The 20,675-nt window shown below is 43.5% G+C and overlaps 1 protein-coding gene across 4 annotated transcripts in view; it reads right to left on the reverse strand.

Moving 5' to 3' along the window:
- CHRDL2 (chordin like 2) overlaps positions 1-20,675 on the reverse strand; it is a 94,411-nt gene that overhangs the window by 14,853 nt on the left and 58,883 nt on the right. For all 4 annotated transcript variants that reach the window (XM_068264653.1, XM_068264654.1, XM_068264656.1 and 1 more), the window contains exons 3-8: positions 16,345-16,438; positions 15,488-15,624; positions 11,899-11,992; positions 11,161-11,213; positions 8,929-9,100; positions 7,594-7,788 (exon numbers count right to left, since the gene is read on the reverse strand). In XM_068264653.1, the coding sequence (XP_068120754.1) occupies positions 7,594-7,788; positions 8,929-9,100; positions 11,161-11,213; positions 11,899-11,992; positions 15,488-15,624; positions 16,345-16,438 (745 nt within the window). The remainder of the gene's footprint in view (positions 1-7,593; positions 7,789-8,928; positions 9,101-11,160; positions 11,214-11,898; positions 11,993-15,487; positions 15,625-16,344; positions 16,439-20,675) is intronic.

The raw sequence follows: 20,675 nt of genomic DNA on the forward strand, positions 1-20,675 counted from the left end.
TGGTACAGGAGCTGCAGGGCAGCAATGGAGAAAGACCCTGGAGGAGTCTCGCCAGTGTGACAGGTGAGCCTGCAACACTCACCCAGGGCCCAGGGGATACACATACACTTGAAGGGAGATCGGACTGGGGCCCGTCGGCCATGGGGAAATTGAACACTATTACCACCACGCACCCAATTGAACCCTTTCAATCATTTTGTCCTAAAATCGATCTAAACCATAAATTGGGTAGCCATGTTGTGCCAACAAATCTCTGCCAGTTTCGATCATTATGATTAAATTGGCTGGGTATCTATGTTGAAATTTGAGTAATGTATGGGCACCCTAAAACACATACCATCAAAGATAAAAAGGTCTTCACAGAATGGCAGGAGGAGTCTGAGACCCTGAGGAATGTTGCCACCTGATGGGGCGGAGCTCTGGCTCGAGTTGTGTTGTTAAAGATCTTTTACTTTGTCATTGTGTTAGGGCCCGTTTCCACTTGAGCCGCACGCATCTGCAAGACGTGCGGCGGCCCCTCCGGGTCTGCGGCTACGCAGACGAATCCCATCAGCCGTCCCATGCACAGCTATGGGATTCGCAGCCTCCTACACCATTTCGGATGGCAATGTCGGCCGAATCGTTAGCGCAAGTGAATTGTACCCTATGGCAGAGTTTCCCCGATTTGCCTGCGGGGAAAATCTGCAGATTTGGAGTGGAAACCGCGCAAGTGGAAACCGGGACCTTAGTGTTCTGTCAGAAGGCAAGTCCACCTCCTTATATAATATTTCATACATTGTAACTATTGCAAGTCCACCTCCTGATATTATATACATTGTAACTATTGCAAGTCCACCTCCTGATATTATATACATTGTAACTATTGCAAGTCCACCTCCTGATATTATATACATTGTAACTATTGCAAGTCCACCTCCTGATATTATATACATTGTAACTATTGCAAGTCCACCTCCTGATATTATATACATTGTAACTATTGCAAGTCCACCTCCTCATATAATATTTCATACATTGTAACTATTGCAAGTCCACCTCCTAATAGTATATACATTGTAACTATTGCAAGTCCACCTCCTGATATTATATACATTGTAACTATTGCAAGTCCACCTCCTGATATTATATACATTGTAACTATTGCAAGTCCACCTCCTAATAGTATATACATTGTAACTATTGCAAGTCCACCTCCTAATATTATATACATTGTAACTATTGCAAGTCCACCTCCTGATATTATATACATTGTAACTATTGCAAGTCCACCTCCTGATATTATATACATTGTAACTATTGCAAGTCCACCTCCTGATATTATATACATTGTAACTATTGCAAGTCCACCTCCTCATATAATATTTCATACATTGTAACTATTGCAAGTCCACCTCCTAATAGTATATACATTGTAACTATTGCAAGTCCACCTCCTGATATTATATACATTGTAACTATTGCAAGTCCACCTCCTGATATTATATACATTGTAACTATTGCAAGTCCACCTCCTAATAGTATATACATTGTAACTATTGCAAGTCCACCTCCTAATATTATATACATTGTAACTATTGCAAGTCCACCTCCTGATATTATATACATTGTAACTATTGCAAGTCCACCTCCTGATATTATATACATTGTAACTATTGCAAGTCCACCTCCTGATATTATATACATTGTAACTATTGCAAGTCCACCTCCTGATATTATATACATTGTAACTATTGCAAGTCCACCTCCTGATATTATATACATTGTAACTATTGCAAGTCCACCTCCTAATATTTAAGGCAGGGAACACACTTGATTGCTTTCATACGCGTTTTCTGCACAGAAACACTGAGAACAACTTTTTGCGTGCAGAAAAAAAACTGACATTCTGCATCATGATTCTGTACATTTTGTAAGTTTTCTGTATCAATTACTAATAACTGCTGTGAAAAAACGCGTGCGCTTTTCTGCATAGAAGCACACCTGGTGTGCAGAAAACCACGCCCAGAAAACGGAAAGTCAAGTGTGTTCCCTGCCTCATACATTGTAACTATTGCAAGTCCACACAATCTGAAAAAAGGATGACGGACTCCGGCACTCCAATGCAGAGGTAGTTTATTCAAGCACGGAAAAAACAAGCAACAGGTTACTGAAAGCCTGGGTCAACAGCTGTTTCGCGTGTAGTCACGCCTCCTCAGGACACCAAGGCTCTTGCAAGTCCACCTCCTAATATTTCATACATTGTAACTATTGCAAGTCCACCTCCTAACATTTCATACATTGTAACTATTGCAAGTCCACCTCCTAATATTTCATACATTGTAACTATTGCAAGTCCACCTCCTGATATTATATACATTGTAACTATTGCAAGTCCACCTCCTGATATTATATACATTGTAACTATTGCAAGTCCACCTCCTGATATTATATACATTGTAACTATTGCAAGTCCACCTCCTGATATTATATACATTGTAACTATTGCAAGTCCACCTCCTGATATTATATACATTGTAACTATTGCAAGTCCACCTCCTGATATTATATACATTGTAACTATTGCAAGTCCACCTCCTAATAGTATATACATTGTAACTATTGCAAGTCCACCTCCTGATATTATATACATTGTAACTATTGCAAGTCCACCTCCTGATATTATATACATTGTAACTATTGCAAGTCCACCTCCTAATAGTATATACATTGTAACTATTGCAAGTCCACCTCCTAACATTCATACATTGTAACTATTTTACACACCCTCTCACACTCTGTGCAGATCATCATCAACACATTGACACTCATTCCGGCAGTCAGATTTCATTGCTAATGCTTGGAGCAGCATGCTGGTATTTTAAAAGAGAGCTAAAATTCGTAAAGGAAGTATTAATAATTTATACAGTGCCATTATCTTCCATAGTGAAGTATGGTATAGTGACCAGATGGGGGGGCATGAAACAAAGGGGGCACAACATTACAATTTTTAAAAATGATTTTCCAATAAATATACAGCTATTGCAAAAAAAAACAATAGGGGAGTGAACCCTGTTCTTGCGAGCTTACTACATCATTGACCAGAGCTCCATTTCGAGAGATAAGAAGGCTAACATATTAACCATGCGAGTTCTACAGGGAGAAACAATAATTTTACTGCCTTGCCCCACTCCATTTCTATAAGGCTGGTACACAGCATGCAATCTTCACTTCAGATCCTATTCAAGCGAGTGATCAGATCAGTGGCGTACCTAGGGAATTTGACACCCGGTGCTGATTATTTTCAGACGACCCCCAAAAACAACCAAATTTTTTTAGATGGGAGGGATGATGGGTTGGGGCGCCGAGCAAGTCACTGCAAATTCGGGGGGATTTGGGGGGGGGGGGGAGGAGTCATAAGGATGTGGACGGAGCTAACCGTTATGAAACTCTGTACTCTATACAGTGCTACAGAAGGTGTCAGTGCCTCTGGCATCTGCAACCGCAGACTACCCTGCATTATTGATTAATTACTCTGATCAGGATAAATAATCAATAGTCCAGGGCACTCTGATATTACAGCAGTCAGTGCTCATGTCTACTAATGACAGGCAACTTCTGAAGCACTAAATACATCCTGCCACCTCTCCCTGCTAATGTCCAAGCTGCAGCACAGCAATCATTCTCTCTACTCACCCTGCTGCTCTGCACATTCACTCACTGCAGGCTGTGTGTAGAGAGCAAGGAGACACATTGGCCACGGGACAGGAAGGGGGAGGGGTGCTACATCTAGTGCAGGAAGTAGTACAGTCAGTCCCCTGCACTGCCTGCTGCTATTTTCCCAAACTATGAGAAAAGGTCCTGGGTGGAAGAACACAGTGACTGAGCACCACAGCGGCACCCCTAGCCATGGCTGCACCCAATGCTGTGAGCACCTGCAGCCTTATGGTAGGTGCACCACTGGATCAGATCGATATTCAGATCTCATATTGATCGGATATAGAAGAAAGCTAGTTTTTTTTTCCATTTCAATCAGATTTCCGATCATCTTTCAGACTGGATATCAATCTTAGTGATGATTGTAATGTGCTGATTATGATTTTACAAAGTTTTGCTTCATTTTCATAATAACGATGATAATGGAAAAATCTTAATCATGACCAATTACGTGAAATTTCGTGTCATTTGGATCATACATGAATTTTTGTAATTCGATCATTTTCATAATTATTTTTTTTATTTGCACAATTACGAGTAACACAATATTAAATACAAAATTATGATTCAACAACACAAAATTATGAATTATACATTTTCTGATAATTATGTGTTATTACGAAAACACAAAATTTTGGCTCATCACTAATCAATCTTAAATGGATTGATAGGGCTTACACATGGAATGACAGCTATTTTTCAGCATGTCTGCTTCCAATCGATTTTCAGTTAAAGGAATACTATCGATACCTAAGTGTTCTACAATGACAGTGTGCAAATAATGTCTAAGTAGCTGTGTAAACATTTTCCTACTTTTCATGTTAAATATCAGAGGCAAAAGCTGTAATTTATTGAGGGTAGGATTTAGCTATATTGGGACAAATCAATTGCAGAAGGGGTGTCTGCTTCAATGCACAGCCAGAGTTACATATTAGACTACAGAAAGCAAATATCAAACATATCAAACTCTGAAAGCAAAAACAGTATGAAAAGCTGTGACAATTAGTTACATTTCCTCTGCTCTCTTCAGACACTTCAGTCAGAAACACAGGACACAGCAGCTGCAGCTGTTGGGAGCTCTCTTCTCTGTCACACACAGAGCTACACATAGAGTTAACTGATCAAGTGTGAGGGCGATTTCCCCTCTCCTCATGGCTCAGTCAGCAGTCAGTTTTGGCATCAGTAAACTTCAGTAAATTTTGAAAGTATTTTGCTAACAGTAAACAAAGAATTTGCTACTAAAATGTATACACCAATACTTAGCAGCACTTCCCAAACAATTCCTGTGTCAATTGAAAAAAAATATGTGAATCGATAGTATTCCTTTAACATCTATGGAAAATCGTATGGAAAGCAGATCGCACATGTTAGAAATAATCGATCTGACAGGAAATCTCATAGTGTCTACCTAGCATAAGTCCAAACTGAAGAGCCGCCTGTTTAGTCTGGCATTTATGAACACCTGACTGATTCCTCTGTAAGGCTATGTTCACATTATAAATCGCCAGCGTTATTTCAAGCGCTGATCGATTTATTACGATTTTTTTAATCGCCTTTCCCTGTGGTTTCAAAGTGCTTTTTTTAAGCGCTTTTGCAGAGCAATTTATTTTCACTTCCTGACATCAGTCAGGAAGTGAACTCTTTCACCCGGAAATGAATAAATACATTGGGCTCGATTCACTAAAGCGTGCTAACACTTACCATGACAGTGATAAGCCGCTTTGCACGTGATATCATGTGCTAAGTATCATTATCACATGCTAAGTATCATTATCGCGTGCTAAGTATCATTATCACGTGTTAAGTATCATTACCACGTGCTAAGTATCATTATCATGTGCTAAGTATCATTATCACGTGTTAAGTATCATTACCACGTGCTAAGCATCATTATCACATGCTAAGTATCATTATCGCGTGCTAAGTATCATTATCACATGCTAAGTATCATTATCACGTGCTTAGTATCATTATCACGTGCTAAGTATCACTATCACATGCTAAGTATCATTATCGTGTGCTAAGTATCATTATCACGTGCTAAGTATCATTATCACGTGCTAAGTATCATTATCACGTGCTTAGTATCATTATCACGTGCTAAGTATCACTATCACATGCTAAGTATCATTATCGTGTGCTAAGTATCATTATCACGTGTTAAGTATCATTACCACGTGCTAAGTATCATTATCACGTGCTAAGTATCATTATCACGTGCTAAGTATCATTATCACGTGCTTAGTATCATTATCACGTACTAAGTATCATTATCACGTGCTAAGTATCATTATCACGTGCTAAGTATCATTATCACGTGTTAAGTATCATTACCACGTGCTAAGTATCATTATCACGTGCTAAGTATCATTATCACGTGTTTAGTATCATTATCACGTACTAAGTATCATTATCACGTGCTAAGTATCATTATCACGTGCTAAGTATCATTATCACGTGTTAAGTATCATTACCACGTGCTAAGTATCATTATCACATGCTAAGTATCATTATCACAAGCTAAGTATCATTATCACGTGCTAAGTATCCTTATCATGTGCTAAGTATCATTATCACGTGCTAAGTATTATTATCACGTGCTAAGTATCATTATTACAAGCTAAATATCATTATCAAATGCTAAGTATCATTATCATGTGCTAAGCATCATTATCACATGCTAAGTATCATTATCACGTGAAGTCACTGCAGATCACGCGAACAGAACATAGATCATGAATTATTACTGTATGCAGTACATAAAGCAACGCGCGTTAAACTTTGTGCGTGCCGTATTACATTAACTCAATGTTAATGTAAGCACCATTGATATTTTCATTACCAAACTCTATCTTCTGATCGTGCGAAGCTCCGTAGTTTTCAATGGCATTCCTCACTTAGCAGATGAAGCGTAATGCTGTTCGCGCGATAAAACTTAACACGCGAATGGTGGAAACTGTTCACGTGCACCATGGGGCAATTCACTAAAGCGTGACAACTGATTTATTACGCTTTAGTGAATCGAGCCCAATGTATTTATTCTTTGAAGCGCTCAGGAAATCGCTATACAAAGCGCTTCTTCAAGCGCCCAGCGATTTCCCTATACCTTCCATTGAGCGAAAGCGCTCAGAAAATGGTACAGGCAGCACTTTGTAAGCGGAACGCAATCGAACTGCTCATATGTGAACCCTCTCATAGGGAATCATTGCACAAGAGCTTTTAGTGCGATTTCAGAAATCACCGGTGCTTAAAAACCCTGCAAACGCTGATAGTGTGAACAAGGCCAACCCCCGTCCAGCCAGCAGCCATGTATTGATCTGAGACATATCTATGCGCTTTGAGTCCCGTGAGAGAAAAGTGCTTTGCAATTGTTATTGTATTACATATATTGTATATATCGATATATATATATATATAGGAAGTGTTTCGGTTACTGAAACCAGGATAATTACCATAAAAGTGGTTATTCTGCATTCTACTATAAGTCACTACAGGGCCTCTTTAAAGTGGACCTGAATTCTTGCACAGGACAGGGCAAAAGGAAAACAGAGATACTGTAAATCGTAAATGTATTAAGAGAGTCTAATTCCCCCTCATCTGTGACTAATCACAACTGTAATTTGATCTCTCTGCTGTGTCAGCAGGCTGCCTCAGCAGAGCAGCTAATTTTTAAGCACAGGATGTTAACCCTATGTCTGCTTCCATGAAAGCAGGAAGTAGATACACTGCAGAATTATTGCAGGCTTTGTATCAGCTGTTGCAAGGAAATGTTTTTCTTTAAAGTTCATTATGCTGTTGTGTATCTTTTAGAGCAGAGAGGAAGTTGTGAGTTCAGGTGCGCTTGAATGCACCCTGCAGCTGTTATGTTAAGCCCTGCTGAGTGCGACAGATGAGATTTACCCTGGCAGACCTTGCAGCATTTGCCCTCCACCTTCTCTGGGTTGTCGCAGGGGTACTCCTCGGGACAGGTCACCCGCTGGCAGTCCTGGGTGCCATCTTTACAGGTGCACAGGACACAAGGGATGGCTCCGAAGTTTCGGAATACCGGGTGCCACACCTCGCCGTGCGAATACGTCCGCCCGTTGTAAATGCAGGCTGCAAAAAACAGAAAAACAGCAGGTAAGTCACTAACTATTCACACTTCTGCAACCATTCCGCACAGCTTTCCCTGCACACACGGTAAACGTGGGAGGAGCAGGGGATCTGGACGTGGGGATTGGCTGGCATCTAATAGAAGCCCCTAGAATGTATCGTTAATCTGGCGCCCAGGTAATGAGTCTTCATATCCCTCCCACTTCAGGTGTCCTTTAAAGAACACCAGGGAACAGGGAGTCCAGCAGGCGTAGACAGCACCGATTTCCCGGGAGCCATAATGGAGACACTGAAAGCAGGAGGCCACGTGGTTAGTGTTGCTGATGGGAGATATTGGTTTTGCCATAGTGGAGATGTTAATTTTGCCATAGTGGAGATACTGAGTGTAGGAGATCATGTGGTTACTTTTGCCATACACAGTATGAAGAAAAGAGGTGCACTGGGCCACCACACTTGGTCACTCCGGAGTGCTCCAGGCCCAGAGTAAGTTCAACAAGCCAAGTACTAAAGTAGATGAAAGCGGCTGGGCACATCCAGTAAAAAGACCTTTATTGCAAATGATTAAAAACTGATATGAGGCTTCAAAGGCTGCAGGTGCCAGGAGAGAGAGGGACAAGCAGAAAAGAACAGTCGACAGCTGTTTCGCACTCAGACAAAAGAGCGCTTCCTCAGGACCTGAGGAAGCGCTCTTTTGTCTGAGTGCGAAACAGCTGTCGACTGTTCTTTTCTGCTTGTCCCTCTCTCTCCTGGCACCTGCAGCCTTTGAAGCCTCATATCAGTTTTTAATCATTTGCAATAAAGGTCTTTTTACTGGATGTGCCCAGCCGCTTTCATCTACTTTAGTACTTGGTTACTTTTGCCATAGTGGAGATGTTAGTTATGCCATAGTGGCGATACTGAGTGTAGGAGGCCATGTGGTTAGCTTTGCCTTAGTGGGGATGTTAGTTTTGCCATAGTGGAGACACTGAGAGTAGGAGGCCATGTGGTTACTTTGGCTCAGTGGAGATGTGGGTTTTGCCATAGTGGAGACACTGAGAGTAGGATGCCATGTGGTTAGTTTGGCTCAGTGGAGATGTTGGTTATGCCATAGTGAAGACGATGAGTGTATGAGGCCATGAGGTTAGCTTTCCTCAGGATTCTCACCCTTCTTGTGCTTCTCCTTCATGAGTATTTTTATAGTGGTCCCCCCTCCTCCGCCCTTCTGCTTGAAGCTGCGAGGGTTGAAGCCCAGGGAGCTGCTGATGGAGGTGGACTCTGTGGCTCCGAAGGATCTTTTACTGAGGAGTTCGCTGATGCAATGGTCATGGGAGTGTCTCTGTAGAATGGAAACCAGATACAAAACTTTACTACAGTACTTGTTACCTTGATTAAGCTAAGAATACACTGAACAAAATTCATTGTAAAAGATTCTTGATGAATGGTCGACAGAATGGTTCTGTAGATACTGTAACAATACGGTTGCACCTCCCAGCACTGCTCAGTGTGTGGAGAAACAGATGGGGACATTTGTTCAAAGTTCATGAGGAGCCTCTCCATATTGCAATCAGTGGTTGTCCGTACACAATATCTGTTCATATACAATAATTGAAAAGGACCCTGGTCTCCAAGAATGCTCTAGGAGGAGAATTCAGCATAGCTAAATAGCCTGGGCTAAACATCAAAGGGAGGGCGGGGCTAAATACCATTATACAGCAATATATAGAAACAGGAAGTGTTTCTGATGCTGAAACCAGGAAGATGAATGTAAAAGTGGGAATACTGAATAATTTGCTACATTCTGCTATAAGCCACTAGAGTTTCTCTTTAAAGCGGGATTGTCACCATAAAAATCAAATTTCAACAGCAACTGGTCTGAGTGTATTAAGCGATAAATATGCTAATCCCGCATTCAAAACTTTTTCTGCTGTTATGGTTTGGAGTTATCACATACCTTAGGAGCACTGGCCCTTTAATTGCCATTGCCAAACAGTTGCATGCTGGGGGGGTCTTTTTATCTATAATATATTCCTCCTCTTCCCTTTATTTCCTCCTCCTTATAATGACATAAGACAGTGCACTTTCTAGTATAGACCTCAGTGGGAGTGTCTGAAGACTCTGGGAGGAGGGCGGGTAACAAATACACAATTAGCAAGAGGAGAAAAAAGAGTGAGGGAGGAAATGATGTCAGGAGGTCAAAGGTAAACAAGATGGCCACTGTCTAGAATAGGATTCTCTGCTTTTCCTTTATAAAATTCACAGGAATCATAACGTGGACAATGCAATACATCTGTTATGTAAGTAGAACTAGTATTTATTTACTTATATATGTGTTTTTTATTTCTAGGTTAGAGTGGTTGTAACTTGTTGTTTAAAGGAAAGACCATAGTTCATCTTTGTCGGAAGCCGGTCTTAGTAGACATGGAGGTGAGCTGTACATTGGGATGGCAGTGGGTGAGCACAGAATCATTTAGACACATGGAGAAGTGTTCTATTCAGAGCCTTTAGCATGGCGTATGCTGCGTTTTACAAGAACAGGTGTCTGCAGCTCTGATGAATGCGGGCCTCTGTTCAATCTGCATATTATGTAACACCCCTGTGTGGTCTGCAGGGGGAGTGACTGTGGACATTCCAGAAGGGGCACGCTGTATAAACCGCTCAGGAATTCTCTGACATTACTGCGATGATCTCATCTCTTACTTTCCTTTTTAGAACGTTTCTGTGCGTTTCTCTGAAAGATGATCGCTGTCAGACCTGCTAAGCATTGTAATGTTCTGTACCTATGCGTTTCATGACCTACCACCTTATTCCCGCCATGGAATACAATGAAAGAGGAACCGAAACGAAATGGAGTAGAACGCAGTCCATTATTCAGGGTACCCACTTTTACATTAAATATCCTGGTTTCAGCATCAGAAACACTTCCTATAGCTATATTCTGCTGTTTATTGGTATGTAGCCCCATCCTAGGGTTAGCCTAGGCTGTTTCTTATGCGGTAATCACCCCCACCTCCCTTTCCCTGAGCGTTCTGGGAGACCAGCTATATTTTCTACTTGCTTTAGAACTCTCAGCAAACGAAAGTAAATCTGTAAACACGAACTAAATAATTTTTATATGTGATTAATATACAAGGTGGGCCATTTATATGGATACACCTTAATAAAATGGGAATGGTTGGTGATATTAACTTCCTGTTTGTGGCACATTAGTATATGTGAGGGGGAAAACTTTACAAGATGGGTGGTGACTATGGCGGCCATTTTGAAGTCGGCCATTTTGAATCCAACTTTTGTTTTTTCAAGAGGAAGAGGGTCATGTGACACATCAAACTTATTGGAATTTCACAAGAAAAACAATGGTGTGCTTGGTTTCAAGTAAGGACATGGAAGTTCACGTACCACACCTCTGTTCAATGGCTCCTCCTCCACTGACCGCTCAAATGACCCCGTGTCTATAAAACACAAACATCAAGACAGAAGATCAATAGAGAAAACATCACAAGATATAAAGATGGGGTCTTATTGGTGGTTACACCACATGTACAGTATGGATTGGGCCACAGGATCGCAGACAGGCCCAGTCCACACTCATAATATGCTGGCAAAATTTAAGGAAAAAATGCGTGAAAAAAAGTGCATGTGTTTACGTGTGTTTCTTACTACATTTTTTAAAGCTTTTTTAAAATGTGTTTTCAACACAATACCTTAAAAACAGATCATGCATTGTGGGAGAGAACCATTGCAAAAAAAAATGAAGTACATTGAAATCTAGTTCTTCATGGCATTCCTCAGATTTTTTGTCCTTATTGACCAGATGGCATTATTCAGTTTGCTCCGCCCACAGCGGGCCATGGCCACGCCTACCGTTGCCACGGGGGGGGGGGGGGGACACACACAAAAACCTATATTATCAAACTTTTTTTTTCTTTTTATGTTACCTCAGTGACCTCAGAAGAGTAAAGTAACAGAGTGCATTACAACCACAAACTTTTGATGCAACTCAAGTACCTTCGTCAGGTAAAAAGCAACGCTCTGCTTCCAGGTTATATAATAAGATTATTTGTGTTTTGCTTTTTTTAAAATAAATAATGTAGTAAAGCTTGATGTGACTGTAGAATGTTGAGGAGGACTCCTTACCTCGACACACAGGACAGCACGAGTCTGGTACGGTCATCGGAGAGGAGCACACCAACTCTGGACAGGTGACCAAGCCGCAGTATATCTGACCATCCTAGAAAACACAAACAGCACCGCTAAGAACACTGTGACACCGACTGAAGCCCCCCATTGGTCACACCGAGTGCTAGAGACATCAGACCTTCATGGAGGTTTTTTTATAAACATGATATACTGTATGTACTCATGTATAAGCCTAATTTTTCACCTAAAAAAATGTGCTGAAAAGTTACCCCCCTCGGCTTATATGCGAGTCAGTGGAGCAGAACGGATGGTGGACCTGCTTTTGTTAATGGCAGAGGAGCATAAGGATTGTGCACTAGTGATCCTGCTCTTGCCAGCTGCCCCCCTACCGTGTCCGTGCCCCCCATTCCCCGCAACATGGTGTGCAGAGTGCGCTGCTCAAGACTACCTGTGTTCCCCGGCTTGTCAAGCAGAGTGTGCAATGATTGGGGACTCTTCCTGTTTGGCAATCGCTGTGTATCATAGCTATGCCGCCATCTAAAGGTTTCTTGAGACACCACTGTATCATCCTGGGGCACATCTGGCTATGGGGAGGGGGGATGACTTGTATTGGGGGAACATCTGGCTACTGTGGAGGGGGCTATATTTGTGAGGGGGCTTATACGCAAGTCAATCATTTTTTTCCTGGTTTTGTGAGGAAAAAGTGGTTACCTCGACTTATACACAGATCGGCTTCTATGCGAGTATATACTGTAATAACATATAAAGGTGTATATATATGTATGTGTGTGTGTGGTGTACAGGACTCCAGGGATGGGTCCTGGATGGCAGATATATTCCGCCTTATTTTAGGCTCTTTTAAGACAGGTAGGGACTGGGAAGGAGCCCGGGGTAGTGTAGCAACCAATGGTTGCTATGTTCTGTTTTTCAGGGCCCGGAGCTCTGAAACAGGGAAGGAAGGTAACTGGGCGGGCCTCCCTCCACCCCAGTCCATACCTGGTTTTGAAAACAGCCAGACAGCAGATATCTGGAGCTCTGAACAGGGGCCGGGCTGTTAAGGAGTGCAGCAGGTGTGCTGCAAGGTGGATGTGTGTTGGCCTACTGTGCTGGGACGACAGAGTGGACAGCTTGCTGGATCCATCGACTATATTTCCAAAACTGGACTGTTTGCTGGACTATAATATTGCTCAGCAAGCAAGGACTCTGTTTCTCTACAAAGCTGAAGTAAGCTACTTTGTTTATCTGGAATTCCTTACCTTTTGCTGGAGAAAAGCTTATTTTGTTTGTGTTCAGCTCAAATAAAACTGGACTCTCTGATACCTCTACTGTCTCCTGCGTGCTAGCAGTAGTTCCCGTGAACCCCCAAACATCACAGTGGCCAATGCGGCGGCGGCCCTAGCGCCCCCCTGTTAGCTCTTCGGGCGAGTTACAGAATATCTGATTTTTTGCCTCCCTGATGCATACAATAAAAGAATCACACATATCAGCTGTACAGTCAGGCAAAGTCTTGCAAAAGGATAATATACGTCTGAGATGAGAGTTTCCTGGAACAGGCCGGCTGCAGACACTACTTGGAAATGAGCGTGCCTAGGTTATATAAATATTGTGGCCACCATGACTGCATACATTTCATACAGCCGAGTGTTAAATTGGGCGTCGGGTGTTGCCGATAATTAGAATATCGATAATGTTACCAACATTCTACTATTGGCTTTGCGACGCTACTTCCATCTGGTTTTCCAGGAGGTCTCCGATTGTTTTCCTACCCCTGACGCCGATTTCAGATTGGGGACCGGGGGTGGACAAGTGCTTCAGCGAGATGCACGGATTTCACCGCAACCCTAAAAATAGCCTTCAGGGATTACCGCGGTTATGCTCAGTAATCTCCCTTCTGGCTGCAGGCCAAGCAGGAAGTGCGGCTCTCTTGTGGTCACTTCCTGTGGCCGAAGAATTGCGCGGAATTGTATTTAAAAAATAAGCTTCCGTGCATGCACGCCACAATGCAAACACGAAAAATGTAAATCTCTGTGTTGCCATGACTTCTGGTTGCCGCACACCGTGACCCAAGTCGGCCTCCAATGCCCTGTTGCCCGTGCACCGAATTAGTTACTTCCGGCAGAATGCACCGCGCCAGGTATGAAATGCCCATTGACTTTCATTGGCGTGGCGTTATTCTACAGAAAAACAGGCTAGTGTGAAATGGGTCTGAATGAAACCCTTTTACTACCTAGGTTCAGAAGGGCGCTCACCACAGTTGTGTAGAGTCTTTGGTGAGGATCAGAAGAGTGCTCACCACAGTTGTGTAGAGTCTTTGGTGAGGTTCAGAAGAGCGCTCACCACAGTTGTGTAGAGTCTTTGGTGAGGTTCAGAAGAGCGCTCACCACAGTTGTGTAGAGTCTTTGATGAGGTTCAAAAGAACGCTCACCACAGTTGTGTAGAGTTTTTGGTGAGGTTCAGAAGAGCGCTCACCACAGTTGTGTAGAGTCTTTGGTGAGGTTCAGAAGAACGCTCACCACAGTTGTGTAGAGTCTTTGGTGAGGTTAAGAAGAGCACTCACCACAGTTGTGTAGAGTCTATGGTGAGGTTCAGAAGAGCGCTCACCACAGTTGTGTAGAGTCTTTGGTGAGGTTCAGAAGAGTGCTCACCACAGTTGTGTAGAGTCTTTGGTGAGGTTCAGAAGAGAGCTCACCACAGTTGTGTAGAGTCTTAGGTGAGGTTCAGAAAAATGCTCACCACAGCTGTGTAGAGTCTTTTAGTGAGGTTCAGAAGAGCGCTCACCACAATTGTGCAGAGTCTTTGGTGAGGATCAGAAGAGTGCTCACCATAAATGTGTAGAGTCTTTTGTGAGGTTCAGAAGAACGCTCACCACAGTTGTGTAGTCTTTGGTGAGGTTCAGAAGAGTGCTCACCACAGTTGTGTAGAGTCTTTGATGAGGTTCAAAAGAACGCTCACCACAGTTGCGTAGAGTTTTTTAGTGAGGTTCAGAAGAGCGCTCACCACAGTTGTGTAGTCTTTGGTGAGGTTCAGGAGAGTGCTCACCACAGTTGTGTAGTGTCTTTTAGTGAGGTTCAGAAGAGCGCTCGCCACAGTTGTGTAGAGTCTTTGGTGAGGTTCAGAAAAGTGCTCACCACAGTTGTGTAGAGTCTTTGGTGAGGTTCAGAAGAACATTCACCACAGTTGTGTGTAGTCTTTGGTGAGGTTCAGAAGAGCGCTCACCACAGTTGTGTAGAGTCTTTGGTGAGGTTCAGAAGAGTGCTCACCACAGTTGTGTAGAGTCTTTGGTGAGGATCAGAAGAGCGCTCACCACAGTTGTGTAGAGTCTTTGGTGAGCTTCAGAAGAACATTCACCACAGTTGTGTAGAGTCTTTGGTGAGGTTCAGAAGAGCGCTCACCACAGTTGTGTAGAGTCTTTGGTGAGGTTCAGAAGAGCACTCACCACAGTTGTGCAGTCTTTGGTGAGGTTCAGAAGAATATTCACCACAGTTGTGTAGAGTCTTATCCTTCATGGAAAAGCTTAGAGGAAGGGGGGAGAGGCATTACTGTCACCACACAGTAATATTGAGATAACGTGAGAATCACAACCTACCGAACAGCTGCACTGCACACACTGGTTGGATTGTCGGGATGGGAAGAGCTCTTGTGTGGTGAACATCTCTCCCTGTTGGTAGGTGGTTCCATTGTGTTGGCACACCTTGGGCGCCGCCCGCAGGCCAGAGGGCGTCTCTGCAGAAACAAGGAAAATCAATCTCTGGCTAGCCGCCATACAAAATTATCAACTATTTTATACAATGAACAAAATGAATTCCCCAGAAAGTCACAGCCAGGGGTATCGCTTGGCCGAGGTACTTGGAGCCCCACCCACAGCAGGTGCTTCCCATGCTGCCAGGCCATGCTGTCTGTCACTTGCATGGCTGCCTCTGCGCCACACCCTATCCTCCCCCCCTACCCCCCCCCCCTACCCCCAACACACAAACATCAGATCAGCAGCAATGTAAACAAAGGGGTGAGCGGCGCAGGGTGACCTTGGAGCGCACTTCAGTGAGGTCATCACTCAATTCCTGCAACTGAACTGTGTACGTCACAGTTACTGTGCAGGAAGCTACAAACCCCCACTGACACCCCAATACTTTATACGGGGAGGGCAAAAAATGTGGCCTGCATGTGTTTTTGTTTTAGAACAGACATACAATTTGTGCATAATGTAAATCAATGGAAACACAGAAATAAACCATAAATAAACAAAAGAAGATTCAGAATCGAAAAATTTAAAAATGCATAATTGCGAATATGAAAATAACGCAGAAAAATGCGGCCCAAAATTGCAGAGATACGTGTGAAGGCGGACACATTTTTTTGCCAAGCTAGGTAACATATTTTGAAAATATGGAACATCTCTACCGTACCGACCCCTTTGTAAAAAGAACGGTCTATCCGAGCACTTACCTACACAGCGCGGGCAGCACTGGTGGGGGTCAGTGACCGTGTGGATGCACTGCAGGATGGGACACTTTATCTTGTAGCAGGTTACACTTCCACTCTACAAACCAAAAAATGGAAGATGGTAAATACTCCTATCTCCAAAAAAAACAGATCTCTACTCATTACTCTTTATTAAAATGAACCAGAGAGGAAGCACCCTCATGTATTTTACCATATATATCAGTGGGAACATTAGAGAAAACACCTACCATGCTCTCTGTTTCATTCTTCACTGTTCAGCCTGCTTCTTATCAGCCCAGATAAAATCCCCAACTGAGCATTCAGTCTGGCTTTGCTATAATGACTCGGCTATAATGATTCCTGAGCAGTGCCACAAGGGGGCAGGCTTGGGCTTGAAAAGACAGCACAGAAGACAGACTCAGCTATAAAGATTCCTGAACAAAGCCAGACTGAATGCTCAGTCGGGGATTTTATCAGGGCTGATAAGAAACAATCTGAACAGTAAATAATGAAACAGAGAGCAAGCAGGGTAAGAGTTTTCTCTAATGTTCCCACTGATATATATGGTAAAATACATGAGGATGCTTCATCTCTGGTTCCCTTTAAATAGGCTGAATTAAAGGGAACCTTAAGTGGCTGCCATCGTCATTCCCTTATAAATAATGCTAGTTACCTGGCTGTCATGCTGAGCTTTTGACTGTAGTTGGTTTGAGTCACACACCTGCAACAAGCATGTGGCAGGTGTAACTGGAAGAGGGGTGGGCTTATGCGCATGGAGGGGAGGTGCTGCTGCACTCGGGCGGGGCTTTGGAATGAGGGTGCATAAGGTAACCATCTGGTAAGCAAATTTTGCTAGCCTATTAATAACTCTGTGGTCAGAAATGAGGGCCGATTCACACAACTGGCTGCCGGGGGCTTATTTCGGTGTATAGAAACCTTTTTCTGCTACCGAGCAGAAAACGGCAATGGATGGTGTCGATAGTCACAGTGATGTCATGTTGCTACGGAGAATAAAAACCGGATGCTTAAATTCACATTGAAAACGTGCATAAAAACGCATGCGTTGTAATGAATTCGCATTTAAAAAAGCATATCGGCAGCTGTACTCAAATTACATTTGAGTCAGTGGAAATAGGCTCTTAAAGGACACTATTGCGAAAAATTGTATAATTTAAAATAAATGTAAACACATAAATAAAAAGTATAATTCTTCCAAAGCAAGATGAGCCATAAATTACTTTTCTCCTATGTTGCTGTCACTTATAGTAGTTCGTTGAAATTTGATGGAACTGAGAGATTTTTGACTAATCCATCTGTTCATGGGGGATTCTCAGTATTTCACTTATTCTTTACAAAAGTACTACCTAGAAAGTATCTATACCAGGCATGGGCAAACTTGGCCCTCCAGCTGTTAAGGAACTACAAGTCCCACAATACATTTGCCTTTATGAGTCATGACTGTAGCTGTAAGACTCCTGCAATTCATTGTGGGACTAGCTGGAGGGCCAAGTTTGCCCAAGCCTGATCTATACGAAGATGCAGGCCACTCCCCTTGCCTGTTTCAACACTATTCTGGCAATTGGACCGAGCAACTGGCATTCACTAAATGCTTTTGAAAATAAAGAAAACCCTTAGAATCCACCATGCGATGGACTAGTCCAAAACCTGTCAGTTCTGTGCCATTTCTACTACCCATTGTAAGTGACAGCTACATAGGAGGAAAATAATTTATAGCACAATTTACTCAGGGAAAAATGTACTTTTTAGTTTGTGTTTTCATGTATTTTACATTTTTCGCAATAGTGGTCCTTTAATAAATACAGGTATGGGTTTCTGGATGACCTATAGGGATTGATTCCCTAATGCTGGGAATACACGGCTAGATTTTGCCGCTCGATTCTCACGCTCGATCAATTCCCCGCTCGATTATCTTCCGCTTGTTTTTCTTATCTTTTTCCATTCACTTCAAGGTGGAATCGAGCGGCGAAGCGATCGGGCGGGAGATCGGACGTGTCGGAAATTACCTATCGAGCCATCTAAATGGCTCATAATCGAGCCGTGTATTCCCAGCACTAGACAAATAGCATGCCTTATCAGAGTAGCATAGCGAGCGCTACGAACCCGCAGGGGCTCAGGGCAGGGTGAAGCTCTCGTCATTGCCAATTAGCAGGCATAGGTTCGTAGCGCTCGCTATTATACTCTGATAGGGCGTGTTATCTCTGATAAGGCATGTTAACTTGGATAAGGCATGCTATTTGTCTTAAGGTGGCCATACACTGGTCGATTTGCCATCAGATTCGACCAACAGATAGATCCCTCTCTGATCGAATCTGATCAGAGAGGGATCGTATGGCTACCTTTACTGCAAACAGATTGTGAACAGATTTCAGCCTGAAACCGATCACAATCTGTGGAGCTGCCGCTGACGCCGCCCCCCCCCCCCCCCTCCGCATACATTATCTGTTCCGGCCGGCGCGAGTCCCCGCTGTCTTCTTCTCCGCTCCGGCTCCGGCTACTGAACTTCCTGTCCAGGGGAAGTTTAAACAGTAGAGGGCGCTCTACTGTTTAAAATTCCTGCCGGGACAGGAAGTTCTGTGTAGCTCTGGAGCCCGAAGCGGAGAAGAAGACCAGAGGACTCGCGCTGGCTGGAGCAGGTAATGTATTACCGCTGTATTGCGTCGGTCATCGGGCATTCAAACGCCGCTAACGACGCACTCCCGACCCGCCGGCGACTGAGAAAAATCTTCCGCACGGATGGGTCGACAGGAATCGATGAGAACGATCGATTTCAGACGGAAATCGATCGTTCTGTTAGCGGTGTGCACGGCGATTTCACAGCCGTTTTGATCACTGTGATCGAAATGGCTGTATATCGGCGGGAAAATCGTTAGGTGTATGGGCCCCTTTAGTAAATCATGCCCATAGTCTCCAGATCCACAGAAATCAGGCACACTGAAACACAGTTCTTTGAAAAGCTCCATCTGTGCAGGTTTTCTTCTAAAGGACCATGGCCGGCCTGTGCATGAGGGTAATTAATCTGTCTGAGCCTCCAGGTGATGTCAGGCATGTCCAGCATTGAGGTGCAGTCACGCCAGGAGGGGGCGGGATCTGTGCCAATGTCATCTGAGCGCTGTGATGTGGCCCGGGGTCCCATGGGACAGCAGAGCATCTTTATCAATGAGCTGGTAAGTATCTGGCGCCCGCAGGGACCAGCGCCAGCCCTGCAGCCCATGAATGGCCCCCTTGTTCATGGTCCCCGAGACGCGACTGGGGCCGAGGGAACAGTGGTCAGGGAAAAGGATTAGTAACAAAAATGTTATGGCTTGTAAAAGCAGCACAAGCCGCCTCATGAAACCCTCCAGTGCCGCGGGATAATGCAGCAGTGTGTAGCTGAAACTCCGCCCTCCTCGCTGGGACTTAACACTGGCACTGCTGGACGCCAGTCAAGGCCCGAAAAACTCCCCCGAAGAAGCCTGAGCGACTTCCAGGCCAAAAAAGAAAGTATTCCCTCCAGGCTTCTGAATTTAACAAGTCCACTTCACAACTGCCTGATGGCTGCGCTCCAGGCAAATCGAGGAAAAACATGATTTAATCCTATTACAGTATACTTTAGTTTTAAAAAATAATAATTATGTTTATATACAGCTGTAAGAAATAAATAAATCTGTGTTTGTTATTATTCTGTGATCTCATGCATAGCTGGATTCAGGCTAGATGACAAATAGGGAGCGGAACATTTCCAATCATACACTGCAACCATGGGTACAAGAAGGGAACGGGTGACCTCATCAGTATGCTGCTACTCATCACTGTACACATGTGACCTCATCAGTATGCTGCTACTATTCACGGTGCACATGTGACCTCAACAGTATGCTGCTACTCTTCACTGTCCACATGTGAACTCATCAGTATGCTGCTACTCTTCAATGTGCACATGTAACCTCATCAATATGCTGCTACTCTTCACTGTGCACATGTGATCTCATCAGTATGCTGCTACTCTTCACTGTGCACATGTGACCTCATCAGTATGCTGCTACTCTTCAATGTGCACATGTAACCTCATCAGTATGCTGCTACTCTTCACTGTGCACATGTGACTTCATCAGTATGCTGCTACTATTCACTGTGCACATGTAACCTCATCAGTATGCTGCTACTCTTCACTGTGCACATGTGACTTCATCAGTATGCTGCTACTCATCACTGTGCACATGTAACCTCATCAGTATGATGCTACTCTTCACTGTACATATGTGACTTCATCAGTATGCTGCTACTCTTCACTGTGCACATGTAACCTCATCAGTATGCTGCTACTCTTTACTGTG

This window comes from Hyperolius riggenbachi, chromosome 2 (genome assembly GCF_040937935.1).
Source record: "Hyperolius riggenbachi isolate aHypRig1 chromosome 2, aHypRig1.pri, whole genome shotgun sequence".
Classification (NCBI taxonomy): Eukaryota; Metazoa; Chordata; class Amphibia; order Anura; family Hyperoliidae; genus Hyperolius; species Hyperolius riggenbachi.